General features: G+C 41.1%; 2 protein-coding genes across 4 annotated transcripts in view; one reads left to right on the forward strand and one right to left on the reverse strand.

The window, feature by feature from the left end:
• The window catches only part of AKT3 (AKT serine/threonine kinase 3), a 98,284-nt gene that overhangs the window by 67,809 nt on the left and 7,078 nt on the right, over nucleotides 1-23,397 (reverse strand). For all 3 annotated transcript variants that reach the window (XM_033144374.1, XM_033144373.1, XM_033144375.1), the window contains exon 2: nucleotides 20,860-21,003. In XM_033144374.1, coding sequence (XP_033000265.1) covers nucleotides 20,860-20,905 — 46 coding nt within the window. In that variant the 5' untranslated portion in view covers nucleotides 20,906-21,003. The remainder of the gene's footprint in view (nucleotides 1-20,859; nucleotides 21,004-23,397) is intronic.
• Nucleotides 3,880-4,392, forward strand: LOC117044031 (protein transport protein Sec61 subunit beta). The gene has a single exon (XM_033144376.1). The coding sequence runs from the start codon at nucleotides 3,934-3,936 to the stop codon at nucleotides 4,222-4,224; it is 291 nt and encodes a 96-aa protein (XP_033000267.1). The 5' UTR covers nucleotides 3,880-3,933; the 3' UTR covers nucleotides 4,225-4,392.

Raw genomic sequence — 23,397 nt, forward strand, 5'->3', positions numbered from 1 at the left:
TGCCTCCCACAGTTTCGTCAAATTCATGTTGATAGTTTCAAGAACATTGTCCAACCATCTCATCCTCTGTCGTCCCCTTCTCCTTGTGCCCTCAATCTTTCCCAACATCAGGGACTTTTACAGGGAGTCTTCTCTTCTCATGAGGTGGCCAAATTATTGGAGCCTCAGTGTAAGGTCCTCAGTTAGTTGCTCATGAGTAAGCAGGCAAACTCCAAGTTTCCTTTAATAGTTTTATTGTGCAAACTATGTACAGTGCAGAGCTAATGTTCATGTCTGTATCAAGCGTCGGCAGAATCCAGTAATGGCCCCTTCCAGTTCTGACCCCAACAAAAGAGTTTCGGTATATGAAAACCCCGCCTCCCACCCTTTCGTTTCACCCCTCGACGCCTTTGGGGTCGACGGAAGCTGCGTGTCTCCTTCATCACCCCTTGAGCTAGGGGAGTGCAGGGTCTCTCCAGCATCCTCAGAGCCTCTGCCCTCCATACCCTGAAATGCATGCCCCTCCCCGCTGGAAGCCTCGCTGCTTCCTCTGCTGCCAGAGGAGGTGCTGCTGGTCAGGTGGGGCTGGGGCTCTCTGTAGCATCCCAAGAGCCCTTCCACCACCTTGCGCTGCGCCGGGGACAATTCCCTGACACTCAGCTTCAGGATCTGTCCTTCCAGTGAGCACTCAGGGCTGATTTCCTTAAGAATGGATAAGTTTGATCTTCTTGCAGTCCATGGGACTCTCAAGAGTCTCCTCCAGCACCATAATTCAAAAGCAGCAATTCTTCGGCAATCAGCCTTTTTTATGGTCCAGTTCTCACTTCCATACAACAATACTGGTAAACCATAGCTTTAACTATACAGATTTTTGATGGCAAGGTGATGTCTCTGCTTTTTAAGATGCTGTCTAGGTTTGTCGTCCCTTTTCTCCCAAGAAGCAGGTGTCTTTTAATTTTGTTACTGCTGTCACCATCTGCAGTGATCATAGAGCCCAAGAAGGTAAAATCTGTCACTGCCTCCATTTCCTCCCCTTCTATTTGCCAGGATGTGATGGGACCAGTGGCCATGATCTTAGGTTTTTTTTTATGTTGAGCTTCAGACCATATTTTGCACTCTCCTCTTTCTCATTAAGAGGTTCTTTAATTTCTCCTCACTTTCTGCCATCAAAGCTGTGTCATCAGCATATCTGAGGTTGTTGATATTTCTTCCAGCAATCTTAATTCTGGCTTGGGATTCATCTAGTCCAGCGTTTTGCATTAAGTATTCTGCATATAAGTTAAATAAGCAGGGAGACAATATACAGCCTTGTCGTACTCCATTCCCAATTTTGAACCAATTAGTTGTTCCATATCCAGTTCTAACTGCCGCTTCTTGTCCCACATTGAGATATCTCAGGAGACAGATAAGGTGGTCAGGCACTCCCATTTCTTTAAGAACCCCCCATAATTTGCTGTAATCCACACAGTCAAAGGCTTTTTCATAGTCAATGAAGCAGAAGTAGATGTTTTTCTGGAACTCTCTAGCTTTCTCCATAATCCAGTGCATGTTTGAGATTTGGTCTCTGGTTCCTCTGCCCCTTTGAAATCCAGCTTGCACTTCTGGGAGTTCTCGGTCCACATACTGCTTAAGCCTGCCTTGTAGAATTTTGAGCATAACCTTGCTAGCGTGTGAAATGAGCGCAATTATGTGTTAATTGGAGCATTCTTTGGCACTGCCCTTCTTTGGGATTGGGATGTAGACTGACCTTCTCCAATCCTCTGGCCACTACTGAGTTTTCCAAACTTGCTGGCATATTGTGTGTAGCACCATAACAGCATCATCTTTTAAGATTTTAAATAGTTCAGCTGGAATGTCATCACTTCCACTGGCCTTGTTATTAGCAGTGCCTTCTAAGGCCCATTTGACTTCACTCTCCAGGATATCTGGCTCAAGGTCAGCAACCACACTATGTGGGACATCCTTATCTTTCTAGTATTATTCCTCTGTGTATTCTTGCCACCTCTTCTTGATGTCTTCTGCTTTTGTTAGGTCCTTACCACTTTTGTCCTTTATCATGGTAATCTTTGCACGAAATGTTCCTTTCAAATCTCCAATTTTCTTGAACAGATCTCTGGTGTTTCCCATTCTATTGTTTTCCTCTATTTCTTTGCATTGCTCATTTAAGAAGGCCCTCTTGTCTCTCCATGCTATTCTTTGGAAGTCTGCATTCAATTTCCTGCATCTTTCACTATCTCCCTTGCATTTTGCTTGCCTTCTCTCCCCGGCTATTTGTAAGGCCTCATTGGCCTTGGAGTTCAAAACGAAGCAGGGCAAAGGCTAATAGAGTTCTGTCAAGAAAACAAGCTGGTCATCACACTCTTTTCCAACAACACAAGAGACGACTCTACACATGGACATCACCAGATGGGCAGCATCGAAATCAGATTGATTATATTCTCTGCAGCCAAAGATGGAGAAGCTCTATACAGTCAGCAAAAACAAGACCTCGAGCTGACTGTGGCTCAGATCATCAGCTTCTTATAGCAAAATTCTAGCTTAAACTGAAGAAAGTAGGAAAAACCACTGGGCCAGTAAGATACAATCTAAACCAAATCCCTTATGAATACACAGTGGAAGTGAGGAACAGGTTTAAGGATTTAGATCTGCTGGACAAAGTGCCTGAAGAACTATGGATGGAGGCCCGTAACATTATACAGGAGGCAGCAACAAAAACCATCCCAAGGAAAAGGAAATGCAATAAAGCAAAGTGGTTGTCCAACGAAGCCTTACAAATAGAGGGGGAGAGAAGTCTGGAGGTAGGAGATGACAAAGTGCCACTACATAAAATGCAGGAAGATTTAGCAAATTTGAACCAACATTTCAAATAAGGAAAGAGGCTCAGTGATTACAGAGATGATATAATTGAAGAATTAATTAGGTATTTTAAAACTTTGTATAAATTTCAAATGCCAAAAGTAAAAGAAAATGTTGTTGGCTGTGCCCACCACTTCCCCATAGGGAACTGGAGCCTAGCCAAAGCAACAACATTTACTGATCAGCACAAGGTGAAACCTTGCTCGGATCCCTGAAAAGAGCAGGACTCAAATCTCTATTCATCAGCTGATGAGTGGAAACTTCAATCTTGCAGGGAAATCCACCCCTGTGGTTAAGCTTTGACAAGTAGGTGATATGGCCCACCTATCAGTCACCTGCCATCAAGTCACATGACTAAAAAATGGGTGGCTCCACCCACCTGTCAAAGTTGCTCAATGGAGATGGGGAGATTTAAAAATCTGGTCTGCTGGACCAAAAGTTTTCCCAACCCCTGAGCTAACAGATTAAACACATTAATTCAATGATATGCCACAGGAACATTAAATGGGCAAGATAACTGTAATTCAAGAGGGAAAGATAAAGATGCAACATCATTCAGATTCCATAACAGCAAAATTTTAACACTGCTATTTGCTACTAGAATAAATAAAATCATCACCACATACATTAAGATCTTTAACAATAAGTACTTGAAGAACATTACATATTATAGGCCACATAAATAAAAGTCAAACTCCAACTGCATATTTATTGTTGGGCACTAAAAAGGCTTATGACAAGCTAGAATGGTTCTTGTTAAGGAAATGTATGGAATTTATGAAAGGTTTTGGATTAAGGGGAAACTTCTGCAAATAAACATCATTCATTAAAAAAATGTTGGTGTGTTAATAATCAATAGTAAGAACTCTAAAATGTCACCTCAACAAGAGAATTTGATAAGATATTACTTATCTTATAAGTATTATTTGCATTATCATGTTAACAACTTGCTGATGTTATAAAAAATCAAGATAAGATTAAAAACAGGGCTGAAGCTCTCGTCGCTTGAGGAGGAGGAGGGGGAATCCGCCACGACGACGGAGGCGACACTTGCCGGCTGAGGGAGTTTGTGAGAAGCCAACGGAGCCGCTCTTCGCCATGCCTGGCCCCAATCCCAGCGCCACCAACGTGGGCGCCTCCGGCCGCTCGCCCAGCAAAGCCGTCGCCTCGCGGGCCCCAGGATCCACCGTCAGGCAGAGGAAAAGTGCTAGCTGTGGAACAAGGAGTGCAGGCCGTACAACTTCTGCAGGCACTGGAGGGATGTGGAGATTTTATACAGAGGATTCCCCCGGCCTCAAAGTTGGTCCTGTTCCAGTTCTCGTTATGAGTCTCCTCTTTATTGCATCTGTATTCATGTTGCACATCTGGGGCAAATACACTCGGTCATAGACTTCACTATATCCCACCTGCCAACTTGAAAACTACGATTTGGACCAAAAGTATGGTAGCTTTCAGAGTTTACTTGGAGTCAAGTCATTTGAGCTGTTTCTCTAGATAAAACTATTGATTTTTTTCCTTAATTGGTTTTGCTGTTGAATGGACTCTTAAACTTTCTCTAAGAAGGGTTTTTGATTCCTTTCTGTCAAAGTTTATTGCTATTTCCTATGTATACTTTAAAGTGCAAATTATTTCATTAAAATTTGTCTACATAAAAAAAAACAGGGCTGAAGGAAGGAAGCATAAGCTGAGCCTATATGCAGACAACATGGTGGTCATTATGTCAGATGTGAACAACTCTTCTGAGGAACTTGAGTTTTACAGGATTATGAAACTGTAGCTGTGTTTAAAATCAATGTATAGAACAGTAGTTCCAAACCTTTATGAGTACATGGCTCCCTTTTCAACCTCAAAACATTTCACAGACCTCCCACTTGCTAATTGTGATTTTCTTGAAAATGTGCTGACTTGCTCCTAAAACAATTCAAGAGAACTTTCATTGTTACTGCAGACTATGGATATTTTCACCTTTAAATACTGTTGGCACACCACTTGTCCATTATACTAGTAAATTACATGCTGTTTAGGAACAAATATGCCCATTACAAGTAAAAATTCTACTTGCACCACTACTTCAAAATTTGAATGAAATGAGAAAGATCACTCACTGCCACTTTTAGATCACACAAAGTTGAAAACAGTAAAAGTCCAAAGCTTGTCTGATAGGAGAGGAGGAACACCACACCGTCTTCATCTCACAAAAGTTAACATTTGCAGTTTATCCTGAAAACTGTATATGCAGCTGCCAAGGGGCCAGTTGTATTAAAATGATGAAGAAATAAAAGACAAGTAGACTTAACAGCTCCAGCACACCCATCAAATCCATTCACTAATTACTATGTCATGTTTAGCAAAATGGGGCTAGTTAATAAATGATAACAATAATTTGTATACTATCCTTCATCTGAAGATCACAGAGTGGTTCACAACATAAACATACAAAATCAGAACACAAAATACATAATGAAATAAAAAACAAACCAATAACCCCCCTCCTACAAACACATCTAAAAGGATACAGAATGTTAATCAACAAAAGGCCTGATTAAAGATAAATGTTTTACTATTAGACCTATGAAGGAATTTTCATTAAGCATTTACATTAAAAATCTTCCTAAGGCAGTTAGGAAACAGTTCTAGAGTAGACAAAGTTACATAATAAATACTTGGTTTACAATATGGGACAAATGCAGACATATTTTAGCAGTAAAAGCGTCATCTATTCAATCAGTGTTTGAATTTCCAAATATTTAACTTGGATGGTAATCACTTGGATGGAAAAAGGGTTACAATTATATCAGGATATGAGGTCATAAAAACTGGCAATAGGGTATGGATCCTCATATACTGTAATAACTCTTAAAGGTATTTGATGAAAGGTATTTCATCATGAATGGTTTATGTATACAGTATAGCACTGCTGAGAAGAAGCCAGGCTGACTGAGGAAGTGAGTTGGGGGAGGAGTTAGCAGCCAGCAGCAGCTCTATTTAGCTGATTGCAGCATCTGGGAGATCGTGACCAGGACATTTGTGAAGGCATTTTGAGGGGGAGGCCCAGAGTATTGTCTAATGGTGTATGTAGGAACAAGAGACATGGATGGTAAGAGAGCTGGTGCAGTGACCTGCAACACCTGTACCATGTTTGTCTTCCTGTCTGAGAATGTACAAAACTACATCTGCAGCAAGTGAAACCTGCTTGCTTTGCTGCAAGAGAAGGTACAACAACTTGAGGCCTGCCTATTCAAACTTTCAGCTACTAGTCAAGATGAGGAATTTCTCAACAGAGCAGAGTGAACTATCCTGGAACAGCGACGCAGCTAGGGTGCCCCAGGAAGGAAGATCACCCATTGCAGGAGACGAACCCCTAGAGGAACGTGACACACAGAAGCAGAACTGTCAGGAGCCACACTGTGTCTGCAACATTGATTCCATGCCCTCACCTCAGACATAAATTATGAGCCAGAGGCACAAGGACAACAGTTGCAGGTGCCAGAAGACACCAAGGTAGCTGTGGAAGATATAGTGCACAGAATGATTTCTGCCACTCCCTAGAGGAGAAAGAGAGTGTTGTTGACAGGAATGGAATGTCCAGTTAGGAATTAACTCTTTACTGTCAAAAGTAAACTTGCAAGTTAGGGAAAGGGAAGGAAGCCCATCAGTCCTATGTCTCTCAGCTATTCCTAGGTATGCAACCGCTGAGGCAGTTGCCGCAACAGAGAGGCCCTGCCCCCAAACTCGGCTTATGTATCTCCCCTATCTGAACTGCACACAAGCAGGCGAAGACTCCACCTGCATGTGACCTTTTAGTCCTCCACTTCAATCCTCTTCTGGTCCTGGGAGACAGTGGAGCAGGAGAAGTAAGTGTGGAAGCCCTTGTTTCTATACCAGCCTGACCTATCTCTCCCTCCTGACCCTGTTCTTCTCGCTCCAATTCTGCAGCTTCTCCTGCCTCTGCCTCTTGTTTTCCGGCTGTTACAGGTTCCTGCAATTCACTGATCCCTTCTTCCAAGTGAGTCTCCAACCCCTCTTCTCCCAGTGCCCACTCATCAGAATCCACCCACCACTCCTCAGTGTTCAGCCAGTCCTTGACACTTGTGGTGGTGGTATGTGATTCCCTACTGAAGGGGAGAGAGGAAGCAGTGTCCAAAGGTAACAGGATGTCCTGGGAGGTGTGCTGTCTTCCAAGTGCAAAGATTCACGATGTGACAGAGAAGTTTCCAAATCTTATAAAGTCCAGTAACCACAACCCCTTCCTTCTGATTCATGTGTGTACAAACAATAATGCCAGACACAGCCTTTGATGTATAGCAAGGGACTAAGAGACTCTGGGAAGGAAGCTGAAGTGCCTTGGGCCATAGGTTGTTTTTTCATCATTTGTTCCTGTTGAACAGGAAGAAAAGAAAATACTGGAAATTAAACACTGTCTGCACAGGTGGTGTTCTCAGGAAAAGTTTGTTTTCTTGGACCATGGTTTCTGTGAGCTGTACCTCACAATGGTTGGCAACAATGTGTTTGCTAAGAGTCTCGTGAACTTGATCAGGAAAGCTTTAAACAAAATCCTGAGGGTGAGGGAGACAATATTACAGATGTCAGGGGAACACCTGGTACTGGGGATAATAGCTTCATTGATGCACAGGAAACTGAGGTGGTGCTACAGAAACCTGCTAAAGGCTAGGAAACTACAAGGAGGAAGCAGCTGGAAGGAATGACTCATGGTTACAGTTGCCTCCATACTAATGCACAGAGTATGGAAAACAAGCAAGACAAATTGGAGCTCTTAATACAGGGTGGGAAATATGGCATAAGCATTACAGAACCTAGAGGGATGACTCATGATGTGAATGGAGAAATTAAAGGGTATAACCTGTTCAAAAGTAATAGACCAAACAATAAGGGAGGAGGAGGAGCATTATATTTACACTTGTTAAGAGATTCATTACCTGGAGCATGGAAGGCCGGTAGAGTATACTGTATGGGTAAAAATTGTAGGAGAGGGAAACAACAGTGACCTTACTGTTGGTGTCTGCTGTAAACCTTCAAGCCAGACTAAAGATTTGGATGAAGCCTTCCTAGAGCAATTACCAACATTCAAAAAGTACCAGTTACAGGTAGGTAGCCGTGTTGCTCTGCCATAGTCAAAATAAAATAAAAAATAAAACAAATTCCTTCCAGTAGCACCTTAGAGACCAACTAAGTTTGTTCTTGGTATGAGCTTTCGTGTGCATGCACACTTCTTCAAAAAGTAGTTATAATAGTCATAGGAGACTTCAACTACCCTAATATCTGTTGGAACTCAAACTCTTCAAAGAATGTAAGGTCTAGCAAATTGCTCAATTGCCTCACTGACTGTCTCATTTCCCAGAAGGTGTAAGAAGCAACAAGAGAATCATCTATCTTGGACCTGGTCCTCACCAACAGGGAGTAACTGATTGATAAAGTGGAAGTACAAGGAACCTTGGGAAGAAGTTATCATGGCCTCTTGGGTTTCATGATACAGAGGCAAGGGAAAGCTGAGTATAGTCGGACATTCACTCAGGACTTTAAGAAGGCTGATCTCAAGAAGCTTAAGGAACTACTGGGTGGGAGTCCATGTTCAGAAATATTCAAAGAGCGTGCAAGATGGATGGGAGTTTCTTAAAAGTGAAATATTGTAGGCACAAATGCAGACAATTCCAGCAGGAAAGAAGATTGGGAAGTATCCAAAGAAACCAGTGTGGCTGCCTAAGGAACTTATAGATGAGCTGAGATTTAAGAAGTACATTTATAAGAAATGGAAGAAAGGGGAATTCACGCAATAGAAATATACACAAGTAGCCAACTCTTCTCTACTTTGGCCACCTCATGAGAAGAGAAGAATCCCTAGAAAAGACCCTGATGTTGGGAAAGATGGAGGGCACAAGGAGAAGGGGACGACAGAGGATGAGATGGTTGGACAGTGTTCTTGAAGCTACAAACATGAGTTTGGCCAAACTGCGAGAGGCAGTGAAGGATAGGCGTGCCTGGCGTGCTCTGGTCCATGGGGTCACGAAGAGTCGGACACGACTGAACGATTGAACAACAACACAGCCAACAGTTGCAGGGACAAGATCAGGTAGCTGTTTAACATCTACATGAAACCACTAAATGGAGTTATTGAGAGGTTTGGAGTAAGTTGTCAGCAATATGCTGATGACACACAGCTCTTCTTCTCCTTTACATCTATAGATGTGGCAGTGGATGTGCTGGACCATTGGCTTGCCTCAATAATGGATTGGATGTGACCCAACAAACTAAAGCTCAATCCAGATCAGATTGAGGCACTGTTAGCGGGTGGTTCCCTAGACCAGATGGATGGGAGTTCATCATGGTTATACCTGAAGGAGCAGCTACACAGGTTGGGGGTACTTCTGGATCCTTTCCTGTCACTTGAGGCTCAGGTGGCCTCAGGGGCACAGGGTGCCTTCCATCAGCTTTGGCTGGTGGCCTGGCTACCCCCCCTCATAGTCAACTGAGACCCCCATAAATTTCAGGTTGTATGGGGAGATAGAACTTTCTCACTGATTCAGGTATTCAACACACAAGTACGTATGATATCAAATATGATCGTGTGATGGGTTTTACCAACCTAATAAAGACTGGGGGAGGGATGTGTAGTTAGTTCCCCCCCCAAAAAAATGTTGGGACCTCCCCCCCCCCAATAAATTCAATTTAGGGTCATGGTGGAAGGAGACCACCATTTGGCTCAGCTGTGCTACTAACTCAAAGCAAACTAGTGTATAAGAAACTAGAGCAGTGGCACAGTTAACTCAAAAAACCTACTGTGAAGCAAATAGAAAGGTAAAGATACCTTCAAAACAGCCAGCAGGCAACATCTTGCCACAACTATTGTTATCTACTGCTGCCAATCAGCATTGTTCTGGTTATACAAAGACTCCAGTGCACCAGACTGTTGCTAATTATGTATATGCAAGTGATTAGCAAGCACTTGTTGCCTCGTTCACACCACCCTCCAAACAGCAGCCTTTGAGAGGAGAATAGACTGCAAATTTATTGAGAGAACACTGTTAATCCTTTGGGGAGAATGTAAATGTAAACAGGACTACTCTACATCAAGGTGCTTTGACAACAACAATCATCTGCATAAACACATGCTCAACAACAAACAGGTGTTCTATTTCACAACTAGCGCCCATTTGATGCTTTCAAGTAAGCATTATGCACAAACTGTTAGAAGTACTTTGAAACCAGCTGCAATTACTATAATTAGCTGTTTTCCTGCACTTTCCCCCCTCCTACCTGTCCAATAGTGCTGGTTGCAAACCATAAACTAAATAAAAAGATTTTGTTTCTTAAAAAATTACAGTCCGACAAAGGAGATACTTGTTGACAAAGGAGTTTATCTCATTGAAAGAGCAAAGGTCTATCAAGAACCAACACTTTCAGCACAAATCTTGTGGGAGTGAAAGAGGTGAGCAGTGAAGCATATAAACATAAAAAAGATCATGTTTGCATTCTAAGTTACTGTTGCCTTTTTAAGACTGCATTGAAACAGAGCTTCCTCCATAGCAGCAGCTCCAAACATGAAGTGGAAGAGAAGGTTTCTCAGAAAAAAGGAACCAATCCCCATGTGCTACAATAGCTGTTTTTGTGCTACCATTTGTTGCACCAGTTCCCTGTGATCTTGCTAGTCTGTTTGGCCTAACAGAAATTGGTACAAAAATTCACAATGTGTCATTGTAAGTTGACTGAAACAACTAGTAGCAAACAGCAATAAAATGGATTACTACCAGTCATTTCACGCTGATCATCTACCAAATTATTGTATAGAAACACTTACATTATCCTTCAAAAAAAAGTCTCCTTATTGGACTTCTCACTCCTATTCTCAACCTTTAATTCTGTCTACACAATAAAATTCACTAAGCCAAGTGAAAATTCAGCTTTCATCAAAGGCCTTTCTGTTTTCGCACTGATTTCACATGGGGTGAGGCACAATAATTACAATATGTCAAAAACATTAGTAGACAACCTCTTCCATTATGAGCAGACTGAATTTTGTCTGCACTTAACTGAATTACCAGTTATTTGCAATTATTCTGTGAAGGGGGAAACTATTAAACAAATTTCTATAACTGTTTTATTTTTTCTCTTTTTGTACAGCAGTTTTCCTTCCTTTTGAGAGGATGATCATCTCCTGATGCATTGCAGTGAAAATTATTTATTTGTTTATTTATTACTATATTTTTAACTGCCCTTCAGCACAACAGTCAAAGGGTGGTATGTAATGAAATGAAATGAAATACTGTACATAATAAAATGATTAAAACCAATTCACATAAAATATCTACATAAGTAATATAGCAACGAAGTCATGCTGAAACCAGACATCGCCCCTCTCCACTTCTGAAAGCCCAATGAGAGAGGTGTGCCTTCACCTGTTGTCAAAATGAATAGTTTAGAGGCAAGGTACACCTCAGTGGGGAGATCATTTCAAAGTCATGTGACACAGCCATCACCACAGAGGCTCTTCCACAGCCCCCACACTACACTTCATTCAGAGCTGGGATCATCACTAGACAACCTCACCTGCTGAATATACTGAACAGGCAAGTTGATACTGGAGAAGACACTCTCTTAGATATTTGGGCCCCAGGTCATTCGGGACTTTAATGTCAACATATGAACCTTGAGTTGGGCCTGGAAGACAATAGGCAACCAGTATAGCTGTTTAAGAATGGGTGTAATATGTAACATGCCAGCTGCTTCCACCGATTTTTAAAAATACTTTCAAAATCAATTCACAGCATAACTTTATTCCATAAATGCATTCATGTAGAAATTTCAAAAAGTCAGTCAATAGCAAAAAAGTGACAGTTTACACTGGAATTGTTTTTGAGATGCACTATTGGTTTGTCACATTCATTTGACGAACACACAACGGAGTTGTCCTCAATATATCCTGTTTCTAAAATGAAGACAATGCAGGAAATGGGTTTTAAAGGATGGAATGATTGGTGATTATTTCACCCTAATGGACCAAACAGAACCAGCAAACATCAGCTAATAACCACAATCTGCAGAAGCAACAACGCTGTCACAAAATCAAAAACAAAAAGGATTGCTAGCACATTTATAGAATTATCTGGACTTTCAGAGATTAATAAAAACTTATCAGATCAAAACAAGAGCAAAGATGACTAAGAGCATTAAATGAGTAAAAGCAAAGTAGTAGTTCTCTTAGGGCTGGACTTTGAGGCCCATTTAGAGGGTCCCACAGCCAGAGTGGGGGAATGACCACTAGAGGAGGTGTCAGCAGCAGATGCTGGGGAGATGGCGCAAAACAAACAGACAGCACCCAGCATGAGTAGCCATATATACACACCAATTACTGCTGCAGCATGACCAACCACTGGTACTGTTTGTCACAACATTCCCTTTTGTCTCTCTTTTATACGTTGAGGTCAGGTGGGGCACTACACAATAAAGTGCCTGCTTCCAAGGTACCAACTGTTTCATTTCACCCAAGTGTTTCTAAGTACAATTATGGGAACTGAGGACAGCATGGTGCAGCTGGAGCCTCATCAGCAGGCACTCCCCAACACTGCCTGGTAAGCTGGGGCAGAAAACAGTATAACCAGGGCAGCACGGAGAGAGTGGGGAATGGCTCATCCAAGTTGGCTAGACCTGAAGAGGAGAAAATAGGGCAGCAGTAGCAGAAGTCTGGTGCTGTCCATGGGGGTGGGAACAGTGGACAAGGTGACAGCAACTCCCAGATGACACTTGCTTAGGTCCCCAAAAGTCCAGCACAGCCAGCTTGCGATTTTATCCTCACTCTCCTATTAATAACACAATAATTTATTTTAAAGAATTTCTCACTAGCACAAAAACTATAGATCCAAACAGATAAAACACAGAGATAAAGGTGACTTACTATTGTGACTGCAAAGTTCAACAAAAGCAGGGAATGTGCTCCCCAAGGGAAAATGTTTATTTTCTTGGAGTAAATACACTTTATATTTATAAAAAGCAGCATGTATAGCTGTATTCAGTCTCTCCATTATGTAACAGTTCTTTAAGAAAACACCAGCTACTCTGACAACTAGGTTGCTTTGCCAGAGTGGCTCTGTCTAAATCCTAAAGCAGTATTTGGCTATGCACTGAGCCTAGTGGCTGCCTGTGATCAGAATGCCAATCAACTGTGATCTCCCTGTTGTCTGAGTCCTCTGACAAGCCAGAGACTAAAAGGTCTATTTGAGGTCAAACAACTGTCTGGACTACTTTCATAAGCCTACAAAACTGGAAACAAAGCCAACACTGCTTCCTTTTTTCTTGAGAAGATGACAATAAAAACAACAACACTGGCTATACGAGTCTTCCTAAATGTTATTTATGCAGGAAAAAATACTGTAGGATTCCTCTGCTTCTATTTGTGACACTTATGGCCTTTCCAAATGATTTTTGGAAGTCCAGATTTTATGCACTTGTGTGATAGCTTTGCTGTGAAGCTTATTTTAAGAATTACTAAAAATTCCTGAAATACTGGAATTTTAAATCCTTTTATATATTTTTTCAGGAAGTGTATGTAACAATGCAGGCTTCTGGCTATTTGGCCACTATGGTTTATTTATTTATTAAAAATCTGCATCCCATATATTCATTTGAGGGGGTAAATTACAGCCACAACAACAAAATAGAAATAGGCACACAATTAGCTTTTATTGTCAGGCCAATCCACATCATCCCCATGACCTTAATCCAGGGTCCCAGATTAAGGAAACCCACCCTGAGGACCACCCGCCCCACCTTGGATCCAGTTCTGAATTAAATAGCCAGGAGGGGCAGAGGGGTATTAAGATGTTGCTCTCCTTTGCTCTCCATCCCCTACCAAGAGCAGCAGGAGTTACTTCTGTGGGTGCTCCTTTGCAAGCGGCTTCTTTGCAGATAAGTTTTCTTGAGAGTAAGAGGGTAATATTAAATAACAACTACCATTTATTATTTATTGATTTTTTTCTGTTACTACATTAAATGTCTCAAAGTGGCATACAAAGTCGCAGGCTGAATCTAGACACATCAAAAAAGCATTCTTGGAAAATGCATTGTAAAATTCATAATGGAAAATCACATGGGCGAAAGACGGGACTCCACAGCGCCATCTGGTGTCACAGTTTATAATGCATATAATACACTTTTTCTTTACTAATGTAGCCGAGTCTTCAAAAGGACTTTTATGCATAAGTCTACAAAGCAGGCTGGCTGGGTGCTGATCATTCATATAAATAATCTTGCTTTATATACTGAGCTGAAGAACAGCTTCTGAGGAATATGGTGCTTCATTCACTGTATGGTCAAGCATTACAAGCTGGACAAATTCTTTGACAGGAATGTAGAACGGGTAAGGGCAAGCAGGTGAGTGGATATATTGAGGCTTACCTCATCCTAACAGCCTAGAGGCTGTGATCAGTTTGAGGAACAGAGCAACAATAACGAAAGGGACAGTGAGGAACAAGAAGAGCACAAGATTAGGAAAGTAGTCAATAGGGCTGGGCAATATATCGTCCAAAGCCAGTTTAAAATCCGTATCGTGATATCAGTTTCATAATTTTTGACCTGGCAATATATTGTGGATCATTGGGGGGGGGGGGTGCAAAAATCACAATGGGGGGGGGGGGACCATGAAGCCAGTCAATGCCTCTACAGTCATACCTCAAGTTGCATACGCTCCATGTTGTGTATGTTCGACTTACAGACCTCCGTGCCCCGGAAGTCCTCCCCTGAGCGCGCGCAACGCACGGGTGCACACAGGTGTGCAGAAGCGTTCTGCGCACTTCGCACATGCGCAGAAGCTCAAAAACGCGAGAACTTCTGGGGTTTTTGTTTTGGGGGGTGTTCATGTTAAGCATGCCCGTGTTACGTAGCGCGATCTGGAATGGATCGTTTGCGTAACACGGGGTACAACTGTACACAGATCCATCCTTATTTCAGACATTGTGATACTTCATGATGTTTAGCTGATGATATATCACAATGTTGAAAAACAGTACAAACCCTAGTACTCAAAATCCTCTAGGCCTTGCTCTACCACATCCAGCAAACTTCAGGCCCTTAGCTAGTAGTAGTAGTAATAATAATAGTACTTTTAGACTTCACTTCACTTCGCAGAATCTCAGGGTAGTATACAAAATATAAACAATCTAACAGAACTAAAACAGTATATATTAAAATCACAAAAAGAACCATTAAAATACAAGTAACAGAACTTTAAATTCTGTTTCCCCCCCCCCCCAAAAAAATAGAAAGCCTGAGTGAAGATATTTATCCTCAACTGACACCAGAAAGTCAGGAAAGAGGGAAATAGCCATACTTCCAATGGGAGGGAGTTCCACAAACAAAGTTCCCATGCAGAGAACACCCTATCCTATGTTACCACACAACAGGCTTCAATCGTTGGCCAATTCACTAGAAGGCCTCCCTTGAAGAATTCAGTGCCCAAGTCAGCAGATACAGGGAGAGTATAAGATAAATGGACCAGGTTTTTCAGGCCTTTTGAGAGGAAGTCTTCTCTTTGAAATCTCTATGTAAAAACCAAAAGACCTATCTAGTTCAGCACTGAGCATTATATAGACAGTTGACAGACCACAAGAAGTAGTGCAGTCCAAGTATGATTTCATAATTCCACTACAAATATGAAGTAGTAAAGTTAACTTACAATGAAACTCAACCTAGTTAAATACAATACAGTATACCAAAGACCTTTTATAAGTCATACTGAAAAAATGAAAATTCTATTTTTAATTTGCTGCTCAGGCATTAGAAAGGTGCCTCATAACGACCATATGTTACTCAAATATGTTATCACACCTACTATTTCATCATATGTCTCCCAAGAAATTAATTAGCTCTAACTTCTTCAACTTTGACAAAAATGTCTTCAGTAAGTGATATTACTAGCTGTTGTAAATGCTTCAAAATTCAAAGCTTTTCTAATTTTTATTTAACCTTTTAAGTATTATCATTTAGCAGTATTTAAAAAGCAGGTGTTCTTTTGCTTATCAATTTCTTAAACATTATATTTACACTTCCTCTAAAGAAAAAACCCACATTTTGGTTACACATTTTAAAAAATATTTCATTTTTGTTTGTAACAGCATACATCTTACCGGGAACTCTTAACTGCACAAATGTAAATAATGTAGAAGAATGATGCTATCTCAAAAGGTGCACATCAAAACAACCCTTTTTGCTAATGCATGTTTTTATGTGAATTATTTTGCATGGAGAAAACCTCATTCAGGTGGTTTCCCACCTGCAACTCTAAGTTGTAATGTGGAAACAGGTTTAGTGCCTCATCTGCTCTTTGAAAGAATTGTGCAGTCTTTCTCTACACATGACAACAGGTATATACCCTCATCTTGTTGAGCAATTTTAGAGGCAGCATGTCTTTGAATTTAAGTTTTGGAGCAACAAAGGCAAAAGCAGGCTACTGACTGCAGTCACGCCCTGTTTGACTTCAGAAATACAGCAGGGCTCTTTTTACGTTCTTACCCCATTTTTCTGTTTTGCTACCTACAGAACTCTCTGCGGATGCACTTCTTCCTATGGTTAGAATTAAGTAATTCACAATACCAATCTAAGTAAGTTCAGGGCTGCAGAAATCGCAGGTGCCTAATGCAGGTTCCCAAGGATATTATTTTTCCAGCCTGCCACCCAAAAGTGAGTTGTTTCTTACAGCATTTGAAGGCTGACAAAATATTGGAATGCTGTAATTAATCCCACTTAATACAAATGTCATTTATTAAAAAGAATCATCAATGGCAAGATTCTGGGACCTCTGACTGTCAAAGTTCAAGGCCTTGTACTGATACTGCGTTTTACTCCTGTTAAGCAGTAGCCTCATGGTGACAGGTTATAAGAGGAAAGGGAAAGAGAGGATTGCTTTGTGCATTTATTGGGCAGAGCCTGGATCAGGTAAATTCATTATGATTGGTCTGGGTGACAACAGGCTCTGCTGGCTGGAGGTTCTAGTAGTCAGTTGAGATTTTTGTGAGTTGAAGAGTTGGGGAAGAACGGAGTTTGATGAAGAAGATGTGAGGAAAAGCTGGTGAGGAAGCTGAGACTTGGATGTATTAATGTAGGGTGTTATTAACGTATGTCTGGTGAAGATGAAAAGGGAGCTAGTGGCTGAGTTAGTCTGAGAGGATGCCCTATGTAAAGGTTTTACCAAAGTAAAGTTACACAAGCAGGTTTTTTAAGTTAGTTAAAGTGTCTAAGCAATCAGAAATACAGGCTTCCCAAACTATGGTCTGTGGATATGCATTTAAATATCTCAGGCAGCACATCCATCATATTAAATATTCATATTGATTTTTATTAGTTATTTTATTTCTTAAATTGTATAAGGAATAAAGGAAGCAATAAAATACCATTAGAAATCATACAGCAGCTACAGCAGAAAGTAAAATAATTAAGTAGTCCAACATTCTCCTTAACAAGTTTCAAGTGGTCGGGGGGCAGGGGCAGTTTTGAAACCACTGCCTAAGGAAATAGCCATTTAGAGGCTGATGTCAGCAACAGTGTCACTTAAGACATCAGAAACTGTCACCAGGCACCTTGACTGCCTCAGTGTAAATATACCAGTGGTTTTCAACCAGTGTGCCATGGCACCCTGGGGTGCCTTGAATGATGGTAGGGGTGCCGCGGGCAACACTGACCTCTGTTCCTCCTTTCTTCCCTCCCTCCTCTGATGCCCTCTCACATCTCTGCCTCCCAAAGGCTTGCACAGCTGTTTGATGCAGCAGCCCTCGTTAACAAGGTTAACAACAACAACAACAACTAGGAAGTCCCAATTAACGCAGGAACATACATACACACTGCAGGAAGGAAGATTAAGGCTTCTTTCTGAAATGCTATATTTTGTATACAAAGCGTGTGTTGTTGTTTCCTTTAATTTCCTGTAAGAATCCCAATTTACCAATCAGGAAGTAGTACCTTTCAGCTCCTGATGAAAGATGGGGATGGGGGCAGAAATCTCTAAAAACCCGCACAGCAAAATGTAGCACAAAAATAGCCCTCAGTCACCCTTCAAATCAGGTTTAGCCACAATTGCAACCCGCCTCCCAAAACCAATTTGTTTTCAGCATCAAGTTCAGTGGGGCTTACTTTACTCCCAGGTAAGCAGAGATCATGAATGAGCAAGTTCCACAGGGGCCCAAAATAGCAAAAACCAACTTTTCCAAACAAAAAAACTGTTTGAACCCTTGCAATGGACCATGGGTGGGGAGGGGGGTGGGAAGGGAAAAAGGAAAAACTGTATGGGAAATTCAATACTTGACGGAGATTATACAATGAATGTAAAATTCTCGTACAATTAAAAAAAACACAAAAAACCCCAACTTTTCCTGATCATGATATAACTGGATCCCTTCCCACCCAAAAAGAGAGCAGTGCCTAACTACAAAGCCAGTCTAGAGCTTCTGCTGTTTAGAACATTTACTAAGAAAAAGAATGCATTTGCATGTCTACATGAAAGAGCATACCTGTGCCTTACTATGTAATTGAGCCTTTGTCTGTGTGCACACATGAAAGTGAGAATACATACATGCTTTCCAGAATGTGGACCACTGTCCAGTTTGACGTTGTAACACTACCCTACCATCAAACAAGTTTTTAAAGTAGTGGCAAGCATCAGATAAAACAGAAAACAAAGAAAGGATGTTAAAACAAAATGTACAGAACTCACTATTTTATATCAATATGTATGAATATGCATATGATGCCTTCCTGTGTAGAGTTTTTCTTAAATTGGGTAATATCCAATTGTTGCATCCTGCTTGGGCAATGAACTTCTGCTTGTGGAAACGGGTTTTCTTTCTTCTACTTCTCTCCCTCTGCAGCCCCACATTCCAAATTTGCTCCAGAATGTTGGGAGGCACTCCAGAACCAATGGCCTGAGGGGTGGGGAGCACAGCAAGGGGAAGTCACATTGTAGCTGCTGGTATGATACTGGATCTTACCCATAAATTGTTCAACTTCTAGATTCAATATAATGTATTTTAACTTTATCAGCACTTACTAAAAACAATTTAAACTCACTGAGCTACTTAAACCATTTTACCGTTAGAACATTGGTCTGAGCACAATGTTCTTTGATAGTATTTGGATAAGAGTTACGGAACACTATGTTGCTAAAGCAATGTCACACAGTGATCCAAAACAGTTTCTTAAGATTCATATATATTTAGAAATGAGAAAGATAAAGGCTGCAATCAATGAACTCTTAGTTTGCAGTAAGTACCTCTGAACTCAGTGAGACTTCTTAGTAATTCATGTGTGTGTGATCAAAGCAATATGTTAAAACTGCCTTCAGATTAAAGTGCTGCTACCCTGTTTCTCCTAAAATAAGACATAGCCATAAAATAAGCCATAGCAGGATTTCTATGCATTTGCGAAATATAAGCCATTCCCCAAAAATAAGCCATACCCCGAAAATAAGCCATAGTGATGTGGTACCTCCCATTAAAACAGCCTGGAGAGGCATGGCTATGCAGCGTACCGATGCGACGCGGTTAAAATAAGACATCCCCTGAAAATAAGCCATACTGTGTTTTGTTGAGCAAAAAAAATATAAGACGGTGTCTTATTTTAGGAGAAACACGGTACCTGTGATGGGCCTGTCCCAACCACCTGGACCTCATGCTGTTTTAGGAAGAGAGATCTGGACACAAGAGAATGTATCCCTCTGCTTGCACCCACCCTTCCACTGTTGTGATACTTGCTGCCACCAGATAAGAGATTCTGGACCCAGCTACATTCGTAAAGATACAGCACTTTATATGCGTTATAACACTGACACCAGTTGGCACTGTGGAGTCGCATCTTTTGCCAACAGGATTTCCCTGTTAGACGTTTACAACACACTTAACTGAATCGCTTCTTTGATGTGTCTAGATCCAGCCTATGTCTTTGTTAGGCTGCCTCTTTTCAAACTGCCTCCAAAGGTTTTCCAGGGTCTCTCTATTGCTTCGCTGAGTAGCACATTATTGTTATGGACATGAAGTTAGGACTCAGCAAGACATACAAGTGAAACATACATTACCATAAAATACAAAAGCATATACACCAGGATAAATATGCACTCGCATATAAGATACAGGCAGTTCAGGGCAGTAAAACCCATTCCTTCACATTACCCATTAACACCTGTTTTTAAAAGCATAAATATACTACAGTGAATGGGTCGGGTGGGAGAGCATTTCAGAACAGCTATTATCCATCAATCCCGTTAGTATATAATTTACAGAGATCAGGTAATCCCAGGAAACACTGTTCTAGATCATCTGGGCTGCTGTTGCAGTTACATGTTTATTTTGCTGGGCTAAGGGAGCAAGGTTTGCATGAATAAACAGCCCATGTGTACTGGACAGCTCCTAGTCCACATGGATGATTATGGGGAACTGCCTTCTCCTCACTCACTCAGAGCAGTTGATCTACTGCTACATTTACCAAGGGAGAAGTTAAACCACTAGTGGGACCCTGGTATGGCCTTCTGTCCTCCCCCCCCCACTACCTCCAGCCTCTCCCCACTTCCTTTTGAATCACACCTCATGTTCCCAGTCAAAAACCCTGATTCATGTTGTCCTCTGGTTGCCTCTTAAGGATTTTGGCCCACTTGTTCCCCTTTTCTCCTCTTTCTATCCTCCCAGCCATCTCCTCTCCACTGTCCTCTCTTCTTAGTTGCTCTTCTTTGCCCTATCTCCCATTTTACCACCAACTGCTGTTTAAATACAGCCATGCTGGTTTCCAAACCAGCTCCTTGCCAGCCAGCTGATGGAGGCTAGGCCTCACCTTCGATTCCCAATTCTCTTGCAAGCCCCTAGCAGCTGCAACACAGATGCTTTGCAGAAGCTGTAGCTTGCAGCAGCCCGGTAAAGAAGCACACATCGCTGCCTCCCCACACCACAGGCCAACAACTACTAAATGAAGGGGAGGAAATACAGCCACTATCCACGAACAATTCTTACAGGATAGTATATTATTTAATTCAACACTTACCCCTTTTCTGAACCCAACCTTCTTTCACAATTGTAACATCGCTCATGATAGCTCCACAATGAGCCTTCAATTCAGAGAAATATTGTTTTGCAGTATCGCTTTGAGTTTTAAGTCTCTTCTGACTTTTCCGTATCTTAAATCAACCTGTAAGTATAAAGGGGGAATTTTTTTTAATATCTCTTTATTGTTTAAAATTATAACAAATAAAACATACTCATCACATATTAACTACATATTCAAGCATATTCAAACATAATTACATACATACATTACATACATAACTTCAAACTTCAAACATAAAAATTTACATACACACATTTATTCTCATATACCCTACATACCAACCGTCAGCACTTGAAATCACTCATTCTCAAACTTCCAATTATCCTCTTTGTATTTCGTGTTTTGTTTTATTTAACATAACGTACAGTTATAATTCCCATTTGTTACTCATATTTTTCTTCCCATACTCATAAAGGGGGGGGGGAATTAACTTGATGTGTACTGTTGCCTGACACCCAATCCGCTCAAACAGCTCTTTTTCAAATGGTTACTATTTAGGAACTTTATAGGCCACCTTCCCCCTAAAACTGGCTTACAAAAATTCAGATCAATAACATAAATATCACCTAAAAACAGCATGGGGAGGAATAACAGTGTTAAATGCATAGGTGAACAGAATAGCCTTTACCTGGCACCTAGAGGATAGCAATGATACTACCAGGCAAATACACCTGGGAAAACAAAAACAGTGCTTTAGCTATGTCGCTGATTTCAAGAACAAGCTCACTGCTAAACATACTTGTCAATATCCCAAAAAATCACTGTATTAATACAGCAAGTTGTTTTGCTAGATGTTGATCCTTGCTGACTCAGAAAAGCCAAACCATTTGTAAAAGTCAGAGCTGTGAACTTTAGCTGGTCATTTAGATCAACCTGTTAAACCCCTTCTGACTGATTCAAAATAGCCTTCTCCAACCTGCTACCCTCCAGAATTTGTTGGATAACAAGTCCCATCATCCTTTACAATTGGCCATGCTGGCTGGGGCTGATAAAGTTCAAGTTAAACAATGTCTAGACAGCAGCACCATGTTGGAGAAAGCTGTTTGAATGGATGTCCCTGATTAATCAAGTAACATTTTTTTTTAGGGAATTCTTTTAAATACAAACATTTACAAAACTGTGGAGGGTGAAATGCCATTTTGGAAGAGCCATTACCCCTTCTTTCCCACACCAAAGGGAATGCCCCTTCTAAGAAGGTTCATGCTCTGATACCTAAGGACATCACTTAAAAATAAAAGCAATTGCTTATTCTTATAAAAATATATCAGTGTTCGAAATTAGCCTGGCACCAGGCGCATTTTGCACCTAACTACTGACCACTTGCAACCAAGTGAAGGTGCTTGGGCACCAGAATGATGCCTGACATCTCCACCATCTGGGGATCAATGGATCTGGGCTATTTTCACACACTAATGTGACATCCTGCAGAATTCTATCAGATATATTTTACAGGTATCTGCACAATCAGAATGAATTTCAGGAACCAAAATGCATTTTCTGTGCATCCTAAGCAGGAGCAGTGAAAAACATTATAGTTAATTGTTGTCACTTGTCTTCACTTACCCCATCCCACCGCCCTGCTCAAAGTTGTTAAGAATGTCCCTACGTTATGAATGGTCTGTGTCACCATTAAGAAAAAGAGGTAAGATTATCCCTGTAAAAAGTGACTTTAGAGCCGTCTTGCCCAAAAATGGCAACAAGACATTCTGTTTTGGCGACTGCAACCTTGGTTTAAGGAACCATTTGGTGCCTAGTTTATATATCTGAGTTTCTAACACTGAAATTTATGCAGATCACAAATCTGCTTCATCATGTTTATTTATTTATAAGAGTTCTTGCTCGCCCTTTGCCATAAAGTCCCAGGGCAGTTTATAAGAATAAAATATACAATGATAAAAACAGAAAAACTGTTACTATTATAAAAAGTAAAACCATTCCAAATGCAACAAAACAACTTCAAAAAGCGAGGTGGAACCATAAAACAGTGACAAAGTTATATCTGTCCAAGAGATACCATAGCCAGCAAACTATCCAGAGATGGAAATAGACACTCTCAGCCACTGAAGCTACCCGAGTGCTGGATCCAGGAGAATCACCCAGGCTAAAGACCTGCTCCTTCCAGGTGATAGCAACCCTGTCCAGAATAGGCCATCTTCCCACCTCACAAACTTAAGCACTTGGAACACAGAACACCTGCCTTTTCAGGATTCAGCTTCAATTTATTGTCCCAAAGGCTGACTGACAATAGAGCTGGGTGTCATCAACATATTGGCAACACCTCATTACAAAACTCCAGATAACAGCTCTCAGCAAATTCAGGCAGATGCTAAAACAACCTGGATAACAATACAATTTGCATGCCACTGAATGAGGGCCATGAATAACTACAGTACATTCTGGAAATACAGGTACCGCTGTAGCTATTAAAGGTAGGATCAGGTACCGCTGTAGCTATTAAAGGTAGTATAGTGCCCC

The sequence above is a fragment of the Lacerta agilis genome, chromosome 3 (assembly GCF_009819535.1).
Source record: "Lacerta agilis isolate rLacAgi1 chromosome 3, rLacAgi1.pri, whole genome shotgun sequence".
Classification (NCBI taxonomy): Eukaryota; Metazoa; Chordata; class Lepidosauria; order Squamata; family Lacertidae; genus Lacerta; species Lacerta agilis.

What these genes read in the sequence shown, in the direction of transcription:
- LOC117044031 (XM_033144376.1), top strand. Translation starts at nt 3,934, where the DNA reads ATGCCTGGCCCCAATCCCAGCGCCACCAACGTGGGCGCCTCCGGCCGC.